The sequence below is a fragment of the Sceloporus occidentalis genome, unplaced genomic scaffold, assembly GCF_023333645.1.
Source record: "Sceloporus occidentalis isolate IW3139 unplaced genomic scaffold, rSceOcc1.0.p SCAF_161, whole genome shotgun sequence".
NCBI lineage: Eukaryota > Metazoa > Chordata > Lepidosauria > Squamata > Phrynosomatidae > Sceloporus > Sceloporus occidentalis.
Genome location: NW_028317141.1, coordinates 1,707,501 through 1,727,348, shown reverse-complemented (window position 1 = coordinate 1,727,348; position 19,848 = coordinate 1,707,501). Strand labels below are relative to the sequence as shown.

General features: G+C 46.4%; 3 protein-coding genes and 1 pseudogene across 3 annotated transcripts; 3 read left to right on the top strand and 1 right to left on the bottom strand.

The window, feature by feature from the left end:
• Positions 1–8,582: 8,582 nt before the first annotated feature.
• LOC149279761 (histone H2A type 2-B) lies at positions 8,583–8,975 on the bottom strand. Its single transcript, XM_089500937.1, has one exon. It carries the CDS (start codon positions 8,973–8,975, stop codon positions 8,583–8,585), a length of 393 nt encoding a protein of 130 aa, XP_089357063.1.
• A 336-nt stretch (positions 8,976–9,311) lies between these two features.
• Positions 9,312–9,692, top strand: LOC149279760 (histone H2B 1.1-like). The gene has a single exon (XM_089500935.1). The coding sequence runs from the start codon at positions 9,312–9,314 to the stop codon at positions 9,690–9,692; it is 381 nt and encodes a 126-aa protein (XP_089357061.1).
• A 3,104-nt stretch (positions 9,693–12,796) lies between these two features.
• LOC149279759 (histone H3) lies at positions 12,797–13,207 on the top strand. Its single transcript, XM_089500895.1, has one exon. It carries the CDS (start codon positions 12,797–12,799, stop codon positions 13,205–13,207), a length of 411 nt encoding a protein of 136 aa, XP_089357021.1.
• Positions 13,208–15,246: 2,039 nt separating this feature from the next.
• Positions 15,247–16,336, top strand: LOC149279758 (18S ribosomal RNA; annotated as a pseudogene).
• Positions 16,337–19,848: the final 3,512 nt, after the last annotated feature.

Below are 19,848 nucleotides of genomic sequence, written 5' to 3'. Positions count from 1 at the left end.
TTCGCCCGAAGACGAATGCACAAGTCTAATAATAACAGTGAAGATGAGACATGGTTCTTCACAGACCTGCCTGAATTAAAGTCTCCCTTTCAGGAGCCAAACTGAAAGACTGAAACAGGCGGGATTTGGGTGGAGGACAGGCCGCTGCTGGAGCAGGTCTGGTTTGATCTCCAACCTTAGAGGGCTCTCTATGGACAGACGAATCAACTCCGGGTACCAAATCCTTTTGGGCCAGTTGGGAGCTATCAGAATCACCCGACATCTGTCCCAGGCGATGAGAGGAAGAGGGGGAAAGATATAACCCAGATCGAAGGCCCAAACCTGAGAAAAGGCATCCAGAGCTAAGGGGTGGCCTGCTGCTGACAGAGAATAAAACAGAGGGAGTTTCTTGTTGGCTGTAGTAGCCATGAGGTCGATCTCTGGAACTCCCCAGATCTTCGTGATCTGATGAAATGTCGCATAGCTCAGGCTCCACTCTCCTTGAAGAACAGAAGTTCTGCTTAGGAAATCTGCAGTGACGTTCTCCTTTCCATGGATGAAGACGGCCGAAAGGTGAGAAAGATGAAATTTGCCCCACTTCCCGATCTTTTGACGAAGACTTCCTAACTGAAGACTTCTCGTGCCACCTTGTTTGTTCAGGAAAGCCACTACCGTGCGATTGTCCGACAGAATTCTTACCGCTTTCCCTCGTAGCCTGGACTGCCATGAGAGGAGAGCTTTCCAAACTACCTGAAGTTCCAGCATATTGATTTGAAGATGGCGCTCGTGGTTGGACCAAAAACCTTGACGAAATTCTTTGTCCATCGTAGCTCCCCAACCGGATAAACTGGCGTCCGTGGAAACGACTGTCCAAGAGGGCTCGGTCCAGACCAGACCTGAACCCAGCCTTTTCGCCTGAAGCCACCATCTGAGGGAAGAACGGACGCTGGGAGGAAGAGAGACCTTCCTTGAAAGTGCCAGAACGGATCGATTCCATGACTTCAGGATGAGACATTGTAGAGGACGGATATGCAGAAGCGCCCATGCCACGGCAGGCCTTGTAGAAACCATCAGTCCAAGAAGTCACATGAGAAGCCGTAGACTGGAAAGACGTCTGGAAAGAATCAAGCTGGTAAGGCTGATAATGTTCTGAATTTTGTTCTCCGGCAGAAAAATCTTTTGACACGTAGTGTCCAGGATAAACCCCAGGAAGGGAATTATTCTGGTGGGAAGCAGGTGGGATTTTCGAAAATTGACAATCCATCCCAAATCCTGAAGCATGGAAACAGTCCTGTGAATCTGTTGAGACTCAGCTGATAGAAGCCAGTCGTCTAGGTATGGGACTACCTTGATTATTTCCTGAGGAAAGCCACGACCCCTGATAGTAGTTTCGTAAAAATTCTCGGTGCTGAAGCGAGACCGAAAGGAAGGGTCTGGCACTGGTAATGACGAATCCCTGATGTAGACGGAATGGCCACCCGAAGGAACCTCTGAGAATCTTGCTTGTTGGGAACATGGAGATAGGCGTCTTGAAGATCGAGAGTAGCCAGGAAATCCCCTTCGGAAAGAAGTTCCACGGTGGATTTGATAGATTCCATCCTGAACTTCCTGGAACTCACTAATTGATTTAGAAACTTGAGGTCTTTGATAAGCCTGAAGTCTCCTGATGGTTTGGGAACCACGAAGATGTGGGAGTAAACACCTCTTCCTCTTTGGGCAGCAGGCACTGGGATAAGTACTTGTTTCTTGACAAAATCCTGCACCAGATCCAAAAGCGCCTTTCTCCTGGAAGGATCCGCAGGAGGTGTAGACATCATAAAACGCTCTGGGGGGGTGCTGACAAGCTCCAGACCGTACCCTCTGGAAATGATCCCCAGGGTCCAAAGGTCTGGACAAACAAGAGCCCAAAGGTGGAAAAAAAATTCTCAGCCTGCCCCCTACCGCACAACTCCTGGCGTCAAGGTCTCTTAGCGGCTCCATCTTCATGTTTAGATGGGAAGGGTCTGCCCCTACCACGAAACCGAGCCTGGGGTCGGAATCTTGACCTCTGGAGGACCTGAACGAACAATTTGGACGAAAACGAGGTAAGGGTTTACGTTTAGGCAAGACGTACTTATCCCTAGTAGCCTTTTCCAATAAAGTTTCCAGCTCTTTCCCAAACAGATCTTTGCCAGAAAAGGGAATCACATGTGTCACATAAAAAAATCAGCAGCGCTCTTCACATCTGAGATGCCATGGAGGATATCCTCTTCTCCTGCACCGCTTAGGATATCATCTTCAATTTGTTGAAGCCATAAGCGCATAGTCCTAGCTACTGAGGCTGCTGCAATGCCTGGCTTAAAGATAGCTGCTGAGGCTTCAAAAGATCTCTTAGCTGCCCCTTCTGCCTTCCTATCCATGGGATCCGAAAAATGAGAGGAATCTTCTAAAGGTATAGCAGATCTTCCGGTGGCTCTGGCCACTGGAGCATCAACTTTGGGAGTTGAATGAACAGAGCTCAGATAAATCGTCTGGAAAAGGAAAGAGTCTGGACACCCTTTTAGAGGTAGTTAGCCTTCTTTCCAGGGCCTTCCACTGGTCAGTGATCAGGGCCGGCCCGACAATGGAGCCGAGTGGGAGGGAAGGAGGGAGGGAGAGGAAGGGTAGATAATGGGGGGGGGGCAGGGACGGAGAGAGGAAGGGTAGATAAGGGGAGGGGGGGGGCGCATTTTAAAATTCGCCCTAGGCGGCATTTTGCCTTGGGCCAGCCCTGTCAGTGATTATGGATTTTAAGGTTTCATGAATAGGAAAAACCTTAGGTTTCTTAAAGGAGCCCTGGTTTGTCTTTTGGCTGCTCTTCCTCCAGATCCAGAACAGCCCTTACGGCAGTAACCAGCTTGTTTACTTCTTCTGCTGGAAAGAAGAAGGATTATTCCGATAGTTCCCCATCCTCTAGGGATTTGGGATCTTACATCTGCCATTCCTTTTCAGAATCTGAAGTGTACGGATCCTGACCAGAGGGCCGGAACCCAGGCCGAGGGTCTAGGCTGAGGTAAAGAAAACATAACAAAGGTTTTAATCTGCTGAAACGTGGACTGAAGCTCAGCCTTCATCCATTCCTTGAATTCTGAAATGGACTCCTCTCTGGCTTTGAGGCAGGATGAGCAAAATTTCCTAGAGGCGTCAGACATTGAAGCCTTGCAGTTTTTACAGGCAAAATGTTTCGTCTTGGATGCAGCCTTCCTAGGGGCTGGTGATTCTTCAGGGAGGTCTGGCTTATCTAGTGACATCCTGATAATAAAGGATAGGAGACGGTTAAAACAAAAAGAAAAAACAAACGCAGACAAATTCCCATAGACTCATAACCTACTTGGGTTAAGAGGCAGAAAACACCAGAACAGAAAATCTCAGGAAGCCAGGACTCTTCATCAGAAGAAAACTACAAACTAAAAGCAGTACAAGATAATAAAAAACCTTACCAAACCAAGGGAAAAAGGTCCAGAAAACCGCCAAAAAACCTTCTCTGACCTGAGAGCTGCTTACAGATCTGCCCCCTTCCTGACCTCAAATGCCTCCTGGCAGACTGAGAGGAAACCGGAAGCACGCCACCGCAAAGATCAGACGCTTCCTGTCTGAAATCGTCGGCAGACTGAAGCAGAGTACCGGCGTTCTGCTTCCAGTTACTCCGCCCAAGGGCTGCTAAAGGTAAGTAGGCTAGAGTCCTACCGAGGACCCTGAGTGAAGGAGCCTTTCCCTGCTCCGGTAAACAGGTTCCTACCGAGGACCGGACCGGAGAGGGCTAAAATGGCCGAGAAACGCTTGCCCGCTACCCAAAGCGGGACTGCAGCGCTGGACAGGAGAGCTCTGCCACGAGCTCTGAAAACAACAAATGGGGGATGTACCTACCCGGATAGGGTAGGAAAGAACTGTGGGTAAAAGGGAGGTTCTGGGGGTTTAAATCTTCCCTGCCCTATTCGGATAGGCGGAGCTATCTCCTATGCTACCGGTAGTAACAAGGGAAATTTATCCTCACTCTCGTGGACTATGCCACCCGTTACCCCCCTAGATTTGCTTAGAGAGCACTGGCAGGGACCGAAGGGCCGACCATAGTAGAGTATGTGTTGGACATGGTCCAGGAAAACCTTCAAGTGGCGCAAGGTTGGCAGAAACGGTGGTACGACTGAACCGCCCCGGAGCCGCGCCTTTGAAATAGGGCAGAAGGCCCTAGCGCTTAAACGATCCCGTCAGGATAAGCTGCAGGTGGTGTGGCAGGGATCGTATCGGGTGGTGAAGCAACTGTGCAACACCACCTACATGGTAGCTAAATGTGCAGACAGAAGGATCCAGCGAACCTTCCGTGTGAACATGTTGAAAGCCTACCAGGAGCGTCCCGAGGAAGTAGCAGTTATTTGCACCCCGGCGATGGATGACCCTGAGGGATTACCGTTGCCCCAGGTAACGTCGGGGACGAGGGAACTTGGCACGATATAGTTAGCGGTGCAGTTAGGGGAATTCCAGAAGTCCAAGTTCACCAGCTGTTAGACCAGAGAGGCGGCTTACTCTCTGCCCTCCCCGGATGCACCACCGCGTGGAGACTCCAGGGCAGACCCCGTTACGCCAAGCGGCGTACCGAGTTCCTGAGTCTGTCCGAGAAGGGATGTTAATGGAGATTAGGGAGATGCTCGATCTCAGAGTGATTGAGCCGTCCGAGAGCCCCTTGGCTTTTCCGGTAGTCCTAGTGCCTAAGAGAGATGGGACGACCCGGTTCTGTGTAGACTACCGCAGGCTCAATGACCGGACTGTGACTGACACGTACCCCATGCCCCAAGTAGATGATTTGTTACACCGCATCTCTCATGGTAAGAGAGATCGGCCTTCATCACCCCATTGGGACTATACCAATTTAGGGTAATGCAGTTTTGGTTGAAGAACGCTCCGGCGACGTTCCAAAGGATGATAGAGCGACTCCTCGATGGCCTCCAGGACTATGCTTGCGCGTTGCAATCGGAGTTAGCCACCTAACCAAAGAAACAGCCCTAAGCCGACCCGTTGGGGTCTAGCCGGGTCTGTCACTGGAAACAAAGGGGGGAGTAATGTGATGGTTCCTAGAGTCACCCTACCCCTCAGTTAATGTTATCCAGTGACATGAAACTCTTTGATGTGTTATTAATAAAAATGTATATTATTGCCTTATTTTGTAAAAGTTTGCACACGGCACACTAAGGTCTGAGAGATAATCTAATAAAGATAATGTGTGCTCTTTATCTCCAAGACTTAGTGGTGCCGGTTGCCTACAGATTGCGGGGAATTATTGTCCGGAAGGGAGAAGTCGCTCTTGGTGGAAAGGGAGAACCTGAGGTCCCTGGTCGGTCCGTCACACCGACACTAGCGGAGCAGGGCTCACAAGCTGGTCCGGTGACCCTAGCTTCACGGCACCGCAGCCCGCCGAGGCGTAGCTGAGTACAGTGCGGTAATTGTCCTGAAAATGACAATTAGTAATCCAGCGGGTCCCTGAAGCATTAGACGAAACTAACGTTCCAGTGAAGTAACAGACTTTATTGGGGAAACACACAGGCTTATATACAGGTTAGGTGATAAAAAGGTCATAAATCAGGCACACATCTTCCCTCCCTGCCCAGACGGTCCGGCGCCACGCTTAGGCAACCAAGCCCCGCAATATCCGTAGGGACCCCGAGCGGCAGCAAATCGACGTTTCCCCGGGACAGCCGGCATTTGTACGATAGCCGCACCGCCTGATCGCCACCTCTCTAGCGGCTCCAGTGACAAGGGATCCCCAGTCTCTGCAGGGGTGTCTGGGCTACGAGAGCCGAAGTCCATGGGTAGAGCAGGTGATACATGGATGAGGTAGGACGGGAAGGGGAGCCGAGCGGCAGTAGGTTGACGCTTCCCCCGGGATGGACCGCGGGATAGTGATGTCCGGATCATGAACGAATCGTTCATTTGATCCGGTTCTTTTTAGTGATCCGGATGAATCGGTTCACTAGACTGAACGATTCATTTGTAGCGGTTCAGTCTGTGAATCATGCAGCTGTAACCTGATCCTAGAGCTGTGAGTCATCTGCAGAGCACTCAGACACAGACTCTGGGGTCAGGTTACAGCTCATTAATTCACACAGGAACGATGACTCAGAGTCAGAGATTCGTTCAAAGAGTCGAATGATCCGAAGAGTCGAATGATCCGAAGAGTCGAATGATCCGAAGAGTCGAAGGATCCGAAGAGTCGAATGATCCGAAGAGTCGAATGATTCGAATCTTACAGGGATCCGGATCTTACAAGGATCCGAATCTTACAGAGATTCGAATCATTCAGAGAATATTACTGATACCATACTTTTATAAATAAATACATTAATAATGTTCACACTGCCCCCAGGATTTAGATTCCCCTGAGTTTGCCCCCCTTTACCTATAACTGCACCTACAGTTAACTTTATTAAATTAATTAAATTAACCCTCAGTCATCAGCATAAAATTAACCCTTATACCTCATCAACCATAACTGCCCCTGAAATTAACCGTAAAGATCCCATTAACCATAACGGCCCCTGAAATTAACCCTAAAGACCCCATTAACCATAACGGCCCCTGAAATTAACCCTAAATACTCCAGTAACTGCCCCTAAATTAATTGCATGTACTCCAGATAAATTACGTAATAAATTGGTATGCTTAATGGGGTGTTTAGGGTTAATTTGGGGGCAGTTATGCTTAATGGGGTGTTTAGGGTTAATTTGGGGGCAGTTATGCTTAATGAGGTGTTTAGGGTTAATTTGGGGCAGTTATGCTTAATGGGGTGTTTAGGGTTAATTTGGGGGCAGTTATGCTTAATGGGGTGTTTAGGGTTAATTTGGGGGCAGTTATGCTTAATGGGGTGTTTAGGGTTAATTTGGGGGCGGTTATGCTTAATGGGGTGTTTAGGGTTAATTTGGGGGCAGTTATGCTTAATGGGGTGTTTGGGGTTAACTTGGGGGCAGTTATGGTTAATGGGGTGTTAAGGGTTAATTTTAGGGGCAGTTATGGTTGATGGGGTGTTAAGGGTTAATTTTAGGGGCAGTCATGGTTGATGGGGTGTTAAGGGTTAATTGAATGGTGAGGGTTAATTTAATTAATTCAATAAAGTTAGCTTAAGGTGCAGTTGCAGGTAAAGGGGAATGTAAATCCTGGGGGCAGTGATTATTAATGTATTATTTATAACAGTATGGTGATATTCTCTGACTGATTCGAATGCCAATGAAGGCAGAGAGTCGTTCAAAGATCCGGATCTTACAATGATCCGGATCTTACAGTGATCCGGATCTTACAGTGATCCGGATCACTGTAAGATTCGGATCCCTGTAAGATACGAATCTTTGAACGACTCTCTGCCTTCATTGACATCACTGGAGGCAGGGGGGAGGATTCATAATGAAAGGGGCGGGGCCAATCGTTAGTGTGCCTGCACGGAGTTACTGGAAAACAGTAACTCCGTGCAGGCACACTGAGTGATCCGAAGATCCGGATCATGAATCGGATCATTTCAGTGAACGAATCGAAATGATCCGATTCACTTTAATGATCCGAACTTCCCATCACTACCGCGGGACAGCCGGCGTGGGTCCGATAGCCGCGCTGGGGCAGTTATGGTTAATGAGGGTATTTAGGGGCAGTAATGGTTAATGGGATGTTTAGGGTTAATTTAATGCTGAGGACTGAGGGTTAATTTAATAAAGTTAACTAAAGGTGCAGTTAGAGGTAAAGCAATCTAAAGGTGGACAATCTAAGGGGAATCGAAATCCTGGGGGCAGTGAAAATTATTAATGTATTTATTTATAAAAGTGTGGTGTCAGTGATATTCTCTGAATGGTTTGAATCTCTGAACGATTCTCTGCCTTCAGTGACATCGCTAGAGTAGGCAGGCAGGAGGGTTCATTGACCCTAATGAAAGGGGCGGGGCCAATCGTTAGTTTGACTGCAGGGAGGGACTGGGCAAAAGATTCGGATCATGAATCGGATCATTTCAATGAACAACTCGAAATGATCCGATTTACTTTACTGATCCGTACTTCGTATCACTACTTTGGGGTATATGAAGGGTTAATTCCTTCTTAGCAATTAAGCTTTCAGAGGCAAGGGAGATGTCTACAGTGGAGCTACTCACGGGTCTCAGAGTGATTATCAAATTCATTAATTCGCTCCCCAGACCATTGCCAGCTACGCGATCATCACACAGCTGAGGGATTCCCCGGCTTCTGCCACTTTAATTTGCGGTGAACCACAATTTCCTATGCAATGCTGCCACCGTGTGGTAGCACTTGCCCACCCACCTTTTTTGAGAATCATATTTATCCATTTAAGTGCTGGCAGCTTTGCCTCGAATTTTAACCCTGAAACGGACGGGGGGGGTAGGGTGTATGATGTAGCTTGTATGAATGGTGTTTAGCCACCGTTAAGCTCAGCAACTAAACATCGGGCTGAACATCTGCAGTGAGAAGCAGTTGCTTTTAAAGACGTTTGCAGCAAGTTTATAGCAAGGGAAGATATAGCTTGTTCCAGAGATTATGGGTGGCTCTGAAAAGAGCTTTGGTGGTGCTGGCTAATTGCCCTGCGGTTACCGATTACTGCACTCACTTGCTCTTGGCAGGTTTGTGGCTCTCTGTCTTCTTGGGCAAGAGCACCGCCTGGATGTTGGGTAGAACACCTCCCTGAGCAATGGTGACCCCTCCGAGCAGTTTATTGAGCTCCTCGTCGTTGCGAACGGCGAGTTGCAGGTGGCGAGGAATGATACGGGTCTTTTTGTTGTCGCGTGCAGCGTTACCAGCCAACTCAAGTATCTCAGCAGTCAGATACTCCAACACCGCTGCCAGATACACGGGTGCGCCGGCGCCTACTCTCTCGGCATAGTTACCCTTGCGAAGAAGCCTATGCACACGGCCGACAGGGAACTGCAGACCAGCACGGGAAGACCGTGTCTTTGCCTTAGCGCGAACCTTTCCACCTTGTTTTCCTCTGCCAGACATGCTTTCGCTCGACAACCGACCACGCAGTAAAGCGATTAAGAAACACCGCTCACTTACCCAGCTATTTGTAGCTTCCCCCCGTGACGCTATTCGTCACTGATTGGTTCCTTTCCAAAACAGCCAATCGGGTGGAAATAGTCTGAGACACCAATCGGTGTGGGCACTGCGGTTCATGGGCGGCCGCATCTTCCACGTGACAACCTCATCGAATCGGACGCGAGACAGCAGAACGGCCTTATTTGCATGCGCTGCCTATAAAGGGAAGGGCCCAACGCAATAACACTTCAGTGTTCGTTCCGTTCTCCTGTGTTGCGCGTCGAAAGGGCAGCAGACGCGATGCCTGATCCAGCAAAATCTGTGCCTGCTCCGAAGAAAGGCTCTAAGAAAGCTGTTACGAAGACCCAGAAAAAAGATGGGAAGAAGCGCAAGAAGAGCAGAAAGGAAAGTTATGCGATTTATGTCTACAAGGTACTGAAGCAGGTGCATCCCGACACTGGCATTTCCTCCAAGGCCATGGGCATCATGAACTCGTTTGTCAATGACATCTTTGAGCGCATTGCCGGGGAAGCTTCACGCCTAGCCCATTACAACAAGCGCTCCACCATCACTTCTCGGGAGATTCAGACTGCTGTACGCCTCTTCCTTCCTGGAGAGCTGGCCAAGCACGCTGTGTCAGAGGGCACCAAGGCTGTTACCAAGTACACCAGCGCCAAGTAAAGTTCTCGTTCTCTCACTTTTTAAACAAAGGCTCTTTTGAGAGCCACTCACATGGTCTGTCTCAGCTATGTAACTGATCATTCCACTGCTTTACCACTGCGGCTAGCCGAAGCTGAGCTACATCGTGGGGCTATTGACTAAGCCATGACTCGGTAGTGTCGTGGGTAGGACATGTGGCACACGGACAGGATAAGACATGAGGGGAAGACAAAGGCATAATCAAAATCACACATACTGGGACATACAGAATTAAGATAACCACACACTAGACGGAACCTACTAATCCCGGGCCGGCCCCCATTCAAGCCAGCCTTTGGAGGACACCAGCTGCTGATGCCAGCACATGTTCTGCAAACGGGCCCAACTCCCAGCACTCCGATCCTGCCAGTAACTCAATCTATAGCCAGACCCAGCCACTATTAAGCTGGTTATTTCAAGGTGTGCACAGAAAAATGAGGGCCGACACGGGTACAACATGATCATAGCCTAAGAGAGGGTGTGGGTGGCTCTGAAAAGAGCCGTTGGGTGTTCCAGTGACGAGTTAACAAGCTTAACCTCCGAAACCGTACAGAGTACGGCCTTGGCGTTTCAAGGCATACACCACGTCCATAGCGGTAACGGTTTTCCTCTTGGCATGCTCAGTATAAGTGACTGCGTCACGAATCACGTTCTCCAAAAACACTTTGAGCACACCGCGAGTCTCCTCATAGATCAGCCCAGAGATACGCTTTACGCCTCCTCTGCGAGCCAAACGGCGGATAGCAGGCTTGGTAATACCCTGGATGTTATCCCGAAGCACCTTCCTGTGCCTCTTTGCGCCACCTTTCCCGAGTCCCTTACCTCCTTTGCCGCGGCCAGACATGATAATGTTACCTCCACGATTTCAACAGCACAATACTCTGCTACGGCCGACCGGCTTTCTTTTATGCGTACTGGACGGACCTGATGGGGAACCGCACCATTCTGCCTCAAGGGGGCGTTACTTTTTTCATATATCCTTCACGTTGGTTGGCTGGAGAAGCTTACAAGTGTGCCAAAGACACCGATTGGCTATTTAGGAATATCAAAAGCCTGCCCGCGGGAGATCGCTTTCGACGATCCCTCATTTACCACTAGGTGGCAGCATATCGCTGTAAATAAACGCCAAACGGAGACCAAGATAAAGGCGGGCTTTTAGCTTTCGCCGTATCGCTGTTAACGGTCAGCCAGTACACAGGTTCACTAGGTAGGAGGCTGACCAAAAGAGAGGAGAAGAAATAAATAAAAAAAGAACCGCAGCTAACGAATAAATGACCGATTCGAGCATTTAATTTAATAAAAATAATAAAAAAAAGATAACGCTCCACACCGAAGTCTCTTGATCAAAGGCTGGCTTTTTCAAACCATCGTCCTAGCCTATGAAAAAGAGGGGCGTGATTAAGCGTATCCAATCACATTTACCTCTACTCTATAAAGGGCTTGAGTTGGCCACACTATCTTTACAATTACGTTGTGTACGTTGTAGTGATGGGAATTTCGGATCATTAAAGTGAATCGGATCATTTCGATTCGTTCACTGAAATGATCCGATTCATGATCCGGATCTTCGGATCACTCAGTGTGTCTGCACGGAGTTACTGTTTTCCAGTAACTCCGTGCAGGCACACTAACGATTGGCCCCGCCCCTTTCATTATGAATCCTCCCCCCTGCCTCCAGTGATGTCAATGAAGGCAGAGAGTCGTTCAAAGATTCGGATCTTACAGGGATCCGAATCTTACAGTGATCCGGATCACTGTAAGATCCGGATCATTGTAAGATCCGGATCTTTGAACGACTCTCTGCCTTCATTGGCATTGTAATCATTCAGAGAATGTCACCATACTGTTATAAATAATACATTCATAATCACTGCCCCCAGGATTTACATTCCCCTTTACCTGCAACTGCACCTTAAGCTAACTTTATTAAATTAATTAAATTAACCCTCACCATTAAATTAACCCTAAACACCCCATCAACCATGACTGCCCCTAAAATTAACCCTTAACACCCTATTAACCATAACTGCCCCCAAATTAACCCTAAACACCTCATTAAGCATAAATGCCCCTAAATTAACACTAAAAACCCCATTAAGCATAACTGCCCCCAAATTAACCCTAAACACCTCATTAAGCATAACTGCCCCTAAATTAACACTAAAGACCCATTAAGCATAACTGCCCCCAAATTAACCCTAAACACCTCATTAAGCATAACTGCCCCTAAATTAACACTAAACACCCCATTAAGCATAACTGCCCCCAAATTAACCCTAAAGACCCCATCAACCATACCAATTTATTAGGTAATTTATCTGGAGTACATGCAATTAATTTAGGGGCAGTTATGGTTAATGGAGTATTTAGGGTTAATTTCAGGGGCCGTTGTATTTAATGGGGTCTTTAGGGTTAATTTCAGGGGCCGTTATGGTTAATGGGATCTTTACGGTTAATTTCAGGGGCAGTTATGGTTGATGGGGTATAAGGGTTAATTTTATGCTGATGATTGAGGGTTAATTTAATTAATTTAATAAAGTTAACTGTAGGTGCAGTTATAGGTAAAGGGGGGCAAACTCAGGGGAATCTAAATCCTGGGGGCAGTGTGAACATTATTAATGTATTTATTTATAAAAGTATGGTATCAGTGATTTTCTCTGAATGATTCGAATCTCTGTAAGATTCGGATCCTTGTAAGATCCGGATCCCTGTAAGATTCGAATCATTCGACTCTTCGGTTCATTCGACTCTTCGGTTCATTCGACTCTTCGGTTCATTCGACTCTTCGGTTCATTCGACTCTTCGGATCATTCGACTCTTTGAACGAATCTCTGACTCTATGAGTCATCGTTCCTGTGAGAATTAATGAGCTGTAACCTGACCCCAGAGTGCTCTGCAGATGACTCACAGCTCTAGGATCAGGTTACAGCTGCATGATGATTCACAGACTGAACCTCTACAAACGAATCGTTCAGTCTAGTGAACCGACTCATCCGGATCACTAAAAAGAACCGGATCAAATGAACGATTCGTTCATGATCCGGACATCACTAGTACGTTGGTGAATCAGATTAGCACGCAGCAGCATGGCTCGCACCAAGCAGACAGCCCGTAAGTCCACCGGAGGAAAGGCTCCCCGGAAGCAGCTGGCGACCAAAGCTGCGAGGAAAAGTGCTCCGGCTACCGGTGGCGTGAAAAAGCCACATCGCTACCGCCCGGGCACCGTAGCTCTTAGGGAAATCCGCCGTTATCAGAAGTCTACGGAGTTGCTTATTCGAAAGCTGCCTTTCCAGCGGCTGGTCCGAGAGATTGCTCAAGACTTCAAAACCGATCTACGTTTCCAGAGTTCTGCTGTCATGGCTCTCCAGGAAGCCAGCGAGGCTTACCTGGTGGGGCTTTTCGAAGACACCAACTTGTGCGCTATTCACGCTAAGCGGGTTACTATCATGCCAAAAGACATTCAACTGGCTCGCAGGATCAGAGGTGAACGTGCCTAAGTAAACGTGGTGTGGGCGAACGCTGTTTCCCCATCACACCCCAAAAAGGCTCTTTTAAGAGTCTCCACATTGTCACTCAAATGAGCTTGTGTTTTGTGTTTCCCTTCGCATACACGAAATGAACCCTGTTGCTCGCGGCTAAGCTTCAAACATCTCACACCATTGATCCTTGGCCCTCTACCGAGCGAGCCGTTGAGCGAACGAGTCCCCGGCTGGGCATAACGAGTAACGGCAAAGCACAATCTTTAAGCCCGCCCCTTATCTCTATTCTGTTACGGACAGAGCTCCGAGCGAGAGCCGAATGTCAACCCACGCTTAACGCACAAGTATGGGGCTAGGGTTTCAGCGGGTGGCCCACATAGCCGCGGCCGGGTGATTAAACGCTGCTTTTTTCTTTTTCGGAGGATACGATGGTTCTGAAAAAAACCTGTTGTGTGAATAACTCAGTGGGAAAGCACACATTCATTGGTTCATGAGCTGTAGTCTGCAAGTCTATGATTGGACGCCGTTTCTGAAACCTCCCCATGCTGCCAATCGCCGGGGCATCGCTGGATTTGCATTCAGGGGAGGGAGAGGTGGTATACTTACCGTTTGCGCGTAAACGTCTCATCACACTTCTAATTTTAGATCCTAACTCCAAAGCAGTTCAATTTCCTACACCGTGCAGCCCCCCCCAAAAAAAACAAAAACAAAACAAAGAAAAAAACTGCCACGGGACAGCACCCAAGAGGTGTGAAATAATAAATAAAATAATGAATACAGATAATTAATAAAATACATTATTTAATATCACCTATTAAAGATTAATTTATCCTTAAGCTTAATCTTAAATTCATATAAACCAATCTATTATTATTATTATATTAAGAACAGCCTAATATTTATACATTAAAGAATAACATTAAAAATTATGAATATTTTCAAGTAATAATTAAATAATTTAAAATAAATTGTATTTCTACTGCTAGTGCCTGGCTGCCTGCCGGTCTTAGGACTTGTAGTTGACAGGAGTTTACTTAGGGGTCATTTATTATTAACGTATTATATTATTTATTTTATTATTCAAAATAATAAAAGTAATTATTAAGATTAGGTTTTGTCTTATCAGGACGTTTTATGTGCGAGAGTGTGTTTGTGTGTATTAGCGCGTGAGCATACGTCAGTGAGGAAAGGGTTATGCGTGAGAATGTGTTTGTGTGCATGCACCACTGCGTAATAATGATGTATATACTATTTCTTTAACGTGAGTGCGTGTGTATAGAACTAGAAAGGGAAAATAACAGGAAAGATCCTTGTGAATTGTTTGTGTGTGTGTGTGTGTGTGTGTGTGTGTGTGTGTGTGTGTGCTTGTGTGAACTCTGTAAAACACAGCTTTACATCTATGATCATATAGACTGACCTCTGTATAATAACACACAGCCTGACTTCTGTACAAAACCCCCTGACCTCTGTATAGTAACACACAGACTGACTTATGATTATACGTTAATATTGGGGGGCCCAGAGCAGCAGAGTTGACAAGGACTAGCGTGCCCCCCCCCCACCCTGTAATCAGCCCTTCGAAGCCTGTATTTTTGTGACAGGGGGAGCTGGCACCAGACTTACTTAAGACTTCCTCTTCAGCAGCCGGCACCAATACGGAGACAGGAGAGGGACTATCTAGCCGTCTACTACCTCTCTCATTCTCCTAGCCCCTCCCCCGAGTGTCTGTTTGGATCAACCTCTTCCTTTCTTGTGTCTTCTGGAGATCCCAGATCTGCTCAAGGCAAGAAAAAGTTGGAGGACGGAGAGAGCGGATGGACGTGAAATTAAATTTTTTATATATTTTTTTAAATAACATTTTAAATGGATTCCTGCCTTGAATAGGGAGCCGAGTCCCGCTCCTTAGGTACCGTATTTGCTCGATTATAAGACAAGGTTTTTTCCAGAGCAAATGGTCTGAAAAATACCCCTCGTCTAATAATCAGGGTCGTCTTATAATCAGACCTCAAATAGGTCTGATTATGAGACCCGCGTCCGGGCCCCCGCGTGACGGGAGCTACCTGGTTGATCCTGCAAGTAGCATATGCTTGTCTCAAAGATTAAGCCATGCACGTGTAAGTACACACGGCCGGTACAGTGAAACTGCGAATGGCTCATTAAATCAGTTATGGTTCCTTTGATCGCTCCATCTGTTACTTGGATAACTGTGGTAATTCTAGAGCTAATACATGCCGACGAGCGCTGACCCCCAGGGATGCGTGCATTTATCAGACCAAAACCAATCCGGCGGGCTCGCCCCCGCCGGCCGCTTTGGTGACTCTAGGTAACCTCGGGCCGATCGCACGTCCCCGTGACGGCGACGATACATTTGGATGTCTGCCCTATCAACTTTCGATGGTACTTTCTGTACCTACCATGGTGACCACGGGTAACGGGGAATCAGGGTTCGATTCCGGAGAGGGAGCCTGAGAAACGGCTACCATATCCAAGGAAGGCAGCAGGCGCGCAAATTACCCACTCCCGACTCGGGGAGGTAGTGATGAAAAATAACAATACAGGACTCTTTCGAGGCCCTGTAATTGGAATGAGTACACTTTAAATCCTTTAACAAGGATCTATTGGAGGGCAAGTCTGGTGCCAGCAGCCGCGGTAATTCCAGCTCCAATAGCGTATATTAAAGTTGCTGCAGTTAAAAAGCTCGTAGTTGGATCTTGGGATCGAGCTGGCGGTCCGCCGCGAGGCGAGCTACCACCTGTCCCAGCCCCTGCCTCTCGGAGCCTCCCCGATGCTCTTGACTGAGTGTCCCGGGGGTCCGAAGCGTTTACTTTGAAAAAATTAGAGTGTTCAAAGCAGGCCGGTCGCCTGAATACTTCAGCTAGGAATAATGGAATAGGACTCCGGTTCTATTTTGTTGGTTTTCAGAACTGGGGCCATGATTAAGAGGGACGGCCGGAGGCATTCGTATTGTGCCGCTAGAGGTGAAATTCTTGGACCGGCGCAAGACGAACCAAAGCAAAAGCATTTGCCAAGAATGTTTTCATTAATCAAGAACGAAAGTCGGAGGTTCGAAGACGATCAGATACCGTCTGTACCATACAGTAAGCATCTCTTTCCCTTTAAGGGAGAGGACTCTGGACAGGAACAGGAAGTGTGGGATTAGCTTGCTGGGAGCTGGGGCATGGAAGGAGGAATATGGTGGTGTTAAGAAACAAAATAAAGAAAGTTGCTGTTAAAAGTCATCTCTGAGTGTCTGCAGTTTTTGACAATATTACAATTGGCGACGAGGAGAAGAATTGGAGACCTGCTGCACACAGACACTATTCTGCTGCACACTGGTGAGCACAGCTAAAATGGCAGATTCCCTGCACATGTTCCCAAAGTTTGATACAACTGATGTTAATAACCTGGCTCATAACTGGAAGAAATGGCTTACTAGATTTGACAACTTTCTGGATGCTATGGACATAAAAGATGATAAAAGAAAAAGAGCTTTATTGCTACACTATGCTGGCACAGAGGTATATGACATATTCAGCACACTATCTGCTGCAGATACTGATACATACTGTGGCTGCTCCAAAGCCTTAACAGATTATTTCAACCCTAGACAGAACATCAGATATGAGAGATACAAATTTAGGATTACTAAGCAACTTCCAGAAGAATCCATGGACACATATGTCACACGCTTAAAAGACCTGGCCCAAGGATGTGCTTTTGCTGATGTTGATGATGAAATTATCACACAAGTTATTGTATCTTGCACATCATCTACTATACGCCGCAAAGCATTACAGCAAGACTATACTCTGCCTGACCTTCTTAAAATGGCTCGTGCCATAGAAATTGCAGATTATCAAGCAGCTTCAATAGAAAAGGAACCTGATTCACATGTGCATCAGATGCGACATAAAATTACACCTGACATCCGCACAAAACGGAATAAAACATGTTACAGATGTGGGAAGAACTTTCCTCACATAAATAAATGTCCAGCTTTAGGCCAAACATGCAGTAAATGTGGGAAGGAGAACCATTTTGCTGCTGTCTGCAAATCAACAAATACCAAGACTTCGTTCAGCTCAGCACACAAAGCTAATGTGCAAATGTTGCATGAAGAGGCAGAGGAGATTTCCACCACGACGGGTGACTATGTTTTCATTACTTCCACTGGTAAATCTGCACAGTCTCCTAGTGTTACACTCACTTTATTCAGCACTGACATTGCATTTACTATTGACACTGGAGCATCAGTGAATATCTTAGACAGTGACACATATGAACTATTGAAATTGAAGCCTGTTCTAGAAAGTGTTCACACTAAAATCTTCCCATACGGTTCACAAACCCCACTACCTACCATGGGAAAATTTGATGCTGACATTAGTTACAAGGATAAAAGTCAGAGGACAAATTTTTACATCTTACAAGGATCTGGAGGCTGTCTTCTTAGTTACCATACCGCCATGAACCTGGGTCTCATCCAGATCGTTCATACGATAGTTGATCCCGATGACAAGGATGTACAACATATGCTAAATGAATTTTCTTCTTTGTTCAGTGGCCTTGGAAAATTGAAAGACTTTCAGGTACATCTTCATGTGGATGAGAACATTCGCCCAGTTGCACAAGCTCATCGGCGAATTCCATTTCATCTGAGACAAAAAGTAGAAGAAGAACTCCAAAGTTTAGAAGAGCAAGACATCATTGAATGTGTCACTGGTCCCACTCCATGGGTTTCTCCAATTGTGGTAGTTCCAAAACCAAAATTTCCTGACAAGGTGAGACTTTGTGTTGACATGCGCCTTCCAAACGTTGCCATTCAGCGGGAAAGACACATCTCTCCCACAATAAATGACATTATCCATCTGCTAAATGGCGCAACTGTATTTTCAAGACTGGACCTTAATAAGGGTTACCATCAGCTGGAATTGAGCCCGGAATCCAGATACCTGACAACATTCTCTACACATTTAGGCCTCAGAAGATATAAACGGTTAACATTTGGGGTTTGTTCTGCTGCAGAAATCTTTCAAGATGCTATAAGGAATGTAATTCATCATATTCCCAATGTTTTCAACTACAGTGATGACATTCTAGTATTTGGTAGAACCCAGGTTGAACACAATTGTGCATTACGTGCTGTTTTTGAGTGTTTATCATCTCAGGGTCTTACCTTGAATAAACAGAAATGTGAATTTAACAAAACTTCCTTGGAGTTCTATGGTCACATCTTCTCGGCAGCTGGAATGCAGCCTGATCCAAATAAGGTACAGGCAATCAAAATGGCCTCAGTTCCTCAGAATGTCAGTGAAGTTCGTTCCTTTCTTGGCATGTCCAGCTACTGTGCTAGATACATTGCAAACTTTTCCACAATTAGTGCACCATTACGAGAACTCACCAAACAGAGCTGTGAATTCAAATGGTCTCCAGAATGCCAAGTCTCTTTTGATGCTATTAAAAGTGAACTCTGTTCGACAACAACAATGGCTTATTTTGATCCAGATTTACGCACTGAATTGATTGTGGATGCAAGTCCAGTGGGACTGGGAGCTATCCTAGTGCAATATAAAGCTAACAAGTCTGATCCATTCATTATTTCCTATGCCAGTAAAAGCTTAACTAGCACAGAAAAAAAATATTCTCAGCCTGAAAAAGAAAGCTTAGCAGTTGTCTGGGGATGTGAGCATTTTCATCTGTTTCTCTATGGAGCTCCTTTCACCATTGTAACAGACCACCAGGCTTTACTTACCATTTTTGGAAATCCACGAGCCAAAATGCCTGCAAGGATTGAACGGTGGGGTCTGCGACTACAAGGCTATAATTACAAAATTGTTCATAGACCTGGAAAATACAGCAATCCAGCTGACTACATTTCAAGACATCCCACAGAAGTGAATCAACCTACTCATTGGTCTACTGAAGACTATATCAACTTTGTCACATCTCATGCAATACCAAAGGCACTTTCAGCTGCTCAGTTTGTGGCGGCGACTACAAATGATAAGACACTGTGTGCCTTAATCCACGTCTTACAGAACGGAAAATGGCATGAAATTCAAAGAACAAAATTTCCAGATCCTGAAATAGATCTCAAGGAACTGAAATCATTCTCCAATGTAAGGGCAGAGCTGTCAATCACAGAGGAGCGTCTCATTCTCCGAGGCACCAAGCTGGTTGTTCCTAAGGCTTTACGCCACTTAGTGATACAAATTGCTCATGAAGGCCATCTGGGAATTGTGGGTACAAAAAAACTTCTTCGGGAAAAAGTATGGTTTCCAAGCATGGATCAATTGGTTGAAAACACTATAAAACATTGCTCCACATGTCAGCTAGTTACCCATTCCTCAAAGTCGGAACCTTTACAAATGTCTCCTCTACCTAAAACTGTCTGGGAGGAAATTGCAGTTGATATCTATGGGCCGCTGCCTAATGGTCAATACATTTTGGTGACTATTGATGAATATTCAAGATTTCCTGCAATTGCATTCATCACGTCAACCTCAGCTTCTAGTATCATACCGGAGTTAGACAATATTTTCTCATCATTTGGCATTCCAAGAGTAGTCAAAACGGATAATGGGCCTCCATTTAATAGCCATACGTTTGTACAATTTTCAGAATATCTTGGATTCACTCACAGAAAGATAACACCCTGC